The 4,665-nt window shown below is 38.5% G+C and overlaps 1 protein-coding gene across 2 annotated transcripts in view; it reads left to right on the top strand.

Annotated features, from left to right (window-relative positions):
* Positions 1-4,665, top strand: part of LOC106873032 (protein crumbs) — a 201,573-nt gene that overhangs the window by 102,598 nt on the left and 94,310 nt on the right. For both annotated transcript variants that reach the window (XM_052972968.1, XM_014920238.2), the window contains exons 10-11: positions 1,803-1,956; positions 2,590-2,928. In XM_052972968.1, coding sequence (XP_052828928.1) covers positions 1,803-1,956; positions 2,590-2,928 — 493 coding nt within the window. The remainder of the gene's footprint in view (positions 1-1,802; positions 1,957-2,589; positions 2,929-4,665) is intronic.

Raw genomic sequence — 4,665 nt, 5'->3', positions numbered from 1 at the left:
TTTCGTGCGGGTGACACGTAAAAGCACCCACTACACTCTCTGAGTGGTTGGCGTTAGGAAGGGCATCCAGCTGTAGAAACTCTGCCAAATCAGACTGGAGCCTGGTGTTGCCATCCGGTTTCACCAGTCCTCAGTCAAATCGTCCAACCCATGCTAGCATGGAAAGCGGACGTTAAACGATGATGATGATGATGATGATTTGTGTGTGTGTGTGTCTTTGTGTTTGTCCCCATCACCATCGCCTGACACCCAATCATTTTGTGTTTACATCCCTGTGACTTAGCGGCTTGGCAAAAGAGACCAATAGAATAAGTACTAGGCTAACAAACAATAAGTCCTGGAGTCGATTTCTTTGACTAAAACTCTTTAAGGTGGTGCTTCAATTCAAATGGCTGAAACAAGTAAAAGAATAAAAAGAATATATATACACACACATACATGCTCAAGGGTGTGCTGAAAAGTTCCTGACTTTGGATAAAAGTAAATACAGGAGGATCAGTTAATTATGATTTTATACAACATATTCCTCTCTCAGATTCACACACAGCAGTCTGTCAATTTTCCTAAGCCATTTAAAAGAACTCGGAAGGTTGGGCTTCCAACCAGGTTTATTTGCAACACCCAGGAAGTTTTCAACATCTCCTCTATATAGCGTGTGTGTGTGTGTGTTTGTTGGTTCTCCTTGTCTCTTCATTGCATCATCATCATTGTTTAACGTCCGCTTTCCATGCTAGCATGGGTTGAACAATTTGACTGAGGACTGGCGAACCAGATGGCTGCACCAGGCTCCAGTCTGACCTGGCAGAGTTTCTACAGTTGGATGCCCTTCCTAACGCCAACCACTCGGAGAGTGTAGTGGGTGCTTTTACATGCCACCGGCACGAGGGCCAGTCAGGCGGTACTGGCAACAGCCATGCTCAAAAAGGTGGTTTTTATGTGCCACCTGCACGGGAGCCAGTCCAGCGGCACTGGCAACGACCTCGCTCGAATGATTTTCTAACGTGCCACCAGCACAAGTGCTTGTTATACATGCAGTGTCATTCTTTTCCAGTATTTCATGGAAACATGTCTGGTCATAGAGAATTATTACCTTACCTGGAAACAGGTGAGGGTTGGCAGACAGGCAGGGCATCCAGCCATAGAAAGTTTGCTTTGACAAATTCAGTCTGACTTATACAAGCATGGAAAAGTAGGCATTAGAATGATAATGATGATTATGGTGACAACGATGGTGGTTTTGATGACAATGATGATGACAAGTAACATTTTACACCAACCAGTACCCTGACAATACTGTATCGTATCAAACGACTGATTGAATGCAGCTTGCTGCATCTCATTCTTTAAAGCTTTAGATCTACAATTAACTGTAAACTACCTCGAGACATCGTGTGTAGGCACTAGGCATATTGTTGCTGAGGTGTGATGCCTTAACTAATGCCAACATACACATTATCACAGCAGCTTGTTGTAGTTATGATCATTGCATGTCCAGAAGAGCTTATATCAGCATGTTTATTTTCAAACTAGGGTTTATCTCTGTCCATCTATCTCTCTATCTGTCAATCAACTAGACAAGCTCCATCTTCCACTATATCACCATCAACTGTAGTTTTCTCTATGATAAGACACAGGTAATCTCACATCTACACATACAGGCACGTACAAGCACATGTGCATATGCATGCAGGCAAGTTCACATATGCACACACACACACACACACACACACACACACACAGAGGCACATATGTTTAAAAACAGCTGTTAATCTTTTTTTTTATAAACTGTATTTTTCTGTCAGATACAAAACTACAAATGTAATTGTGCCCCTGGCTGGACTGGAGTAAACTGTTCTAAGGACTTTGACGAATGTTCGTTGGGACTGTGTCAGAATGGTGCTCAATGCAAAAACCTTCTTAATGATTACAATTGTTCCTGTGTACCTGGATATGAAGGTAGAGTTTTTTATTATTATTATTATTATTATCATTATTATGTGGAGAGCTGGCAGAACTGTTAGTACACTCTAAAAATGCTTAGTGGCATTTCGTCTGTTTTTCTGTTCTGAGTGCAAAAGCTGTCGTCGAGGTACCGGACAAGGATTCTGGATTATTTTTCCTAATTTGTTTTACTTAATTTTTGAGATTGGTCAGGTTCATTTTTAGTATTCTTGTTTGTGAGAGCAGTCGAGTTTATTTCAGATATTCTCATTTTAAAAGTCATCTCTAGCTAATTGTTGAGAGGACGTTGGTGTTGCCTTGGCAGAGGTTTGCACTCTCTGAATGCACTTGTTATTATTGTTATTATTTTTATTCAGTTGTCCTATTTTTGTTGTGCTTTCACTGCACTACCAAGGGCAGTTCTGTGTGCTTTAGGTGTGTGCTGTGGTTTATTTTGGTAGTGTTATTTTTACTGTATTAAAAGTGCTCTACATAGAATGTGTGTTATGACTAGCATTACCTTAAAGATATATATTCCTTTTTGTTGATTTTCTTTTCACACAACTGCTGTTTAATAATACTAAAATGTCTTCTTGGCGATTCTTCTATTCAGAGATATTGTGTAACACTGTTTAACTTATATTTCAGGTAAAAACTGCAGTATAGATATTAATGACTGTCTGATCAACCCTTGTCAAAATGGAGGAAAATGTAAAGATTTAGTGAACGATTATTTTTGCAATTGCACATCAGAATGGATGGGAAAGAATTGCAGTGAGGAATATGATGCATGTTCATTTAAACCTTGTCAAAACAATGCCACGTGTTCTTCACTAAAACGGTTTCGGGACTACAATTGCTCATGTGTATTAGGCTTCGATGGTGTCAACTGTGAGAATAATATTGACGACTGTAAAAATGTGACGTGTGAAAATGGCACAGTCTGCTTTGATGAAATAAATTCCTATCATTGTGCTTGTCCAATAGGTTTGTAAATTTTTAATATATTTTCTTAGATAAATATTTTTGCATATCAATGGTAATACCATACCACATTGGAAGCAGTAACAGCTGTTAGATGGGATGCAGTCTATTTGCATTGAATTAATAAATAATAATTGATGTAAGTCAATTGCTATTCATTAGTACTCCATTTTCTGTTTTCTTTGAATTCTGATTCTTGATAATCCCATGTTTATCCTTGTCTTTACCTATAGTTTATGAGAATAATATGTTTGCATATGTATGCCCATGGTTAAACATAGGTAATATACCAGTAGTGTAATGGATACTTCTATCCCTAGATGGTTATTTTAACCTCTAACTCAACTAACCTTTATTTTCTTTAATAATGGTTTCTTTTGTCATGACTATGTTGAAATAAGTCTCACTCCCCACCCTCGCTTTTAAAATGCCAGTAGTCATGTAGCTGCCCAACAGAGAGAAACCTGTTTTATTCTGGCCCTTTTCTCTCATACTTTTAACCCACTCCCCTCCACCTCATCTTCTAGTGTAAAGGGTTCATAGTTTTGCAAGCTGTATGGTAACCTCACTAAACCTGGTAGCATGAAAAAAAAAAAAGCACCCAGTACATGTAAATTGGTTAGCATTAAGAAGGGTATCCAGCTGTAGAAACCATGCCAAAACAGCGACGCCTCATACATTCCTTGGTGGTGGTGGTGGTGGTGGTGGTAGGGGCATCAGATCCTGTCAAACTGTCCAACCCATGCCAGCATGAAACATTGATGTTAAATGACGGTGATGGAAACTGGAGCTGCACTCACATCATCAATGCTGTTTTAAATCTTTTCATGCTTGCATGGGTTGAACTGTTTCCATCTAGTGCAATAGTTTTGCATGATTAAGAATGTTTTTCACAAAAGATTGGATATGAAGGATACTGCTTGTGTGACAGTGGCACTCATTTACAATTATCATGCAAAGTCAAGGCAAGGTGACAATAATAAACACACACACACATGACACTACAGGCTTCTTTCAGTTTCTGTCCATCAAATCCACTCAAAAGACACTTGCCCAAAGTGGCACTCAGTGGGACTGAACCTACAACCATGTGGTTGGGAAGTAAAATTCTTACCACACAGCCATATCTGAGCATATAGATAAAATTTCTAATTCGTACCAGTGTGCACCAGTTTTAACCAGTAATTTGCAAAGTATAAATGAAGAGAAGCAAATTGCAGGTTATAGTCTCAGAAATTTTATCTTAACAACTGGTAATCTCTTTATATCAAAGACCATCACAAAATAGAATGGGTTTAAGTAATAGGAGATGGAAATGTTTTGTAAAAAAGCTGTATTTTTAGTGACCTTTTAGCATATTTTTCATTTCTTCTGTAGTATTAACACATTTAATTTCAGGAACTTGCTGAAATAGTTTCTAATTTTTGCCCACTTGGACACCACTCAGTTCCTTTGACTATGATAATTTACTTTGTTTTAAAGAAAACATGTTGCAAAGGCACAAGTGTGGCTGTGTGGTAAGAAGCTTGCTTCCCAACCACATGGTTTCATGTTCAGTCCCATTGCATGGCCTCTTGGGCAAATATCTTCTCCTATAGCTTTGGGCTGGCCAAAGCCTTGTGAGTAGATCTGGGAGACAGAAACTGAAAGAAGCCTGTTTGTGTATGTATGTATGTGTGTGTGTGTGTGTGTGTGTGTGTGTATATATATATATATATATATATATATATATATATACAC

This window comes from Octopus bimaculoides, chromosome 1 (genome assembly GCF_001194135.2).
Source record: "Octopus bimaculoides isolate UCB-OBI-ISO-001 chromosome 1, ASM119413v2, whole genome shotgun sequence".
Taxonomy (NCBI): domain Eukaryota; kingdom Metazoa; phylum Mollusca; class Cephalopoda; order Octopoda; family Octopodidae; genus Octopus; species Octopus bimaculoides.
The sequence above is the reverse complement of the archived record's forward strand: the minus strand, read 5'-3'. Positions and strand labels throughout refer to the sequence as shown.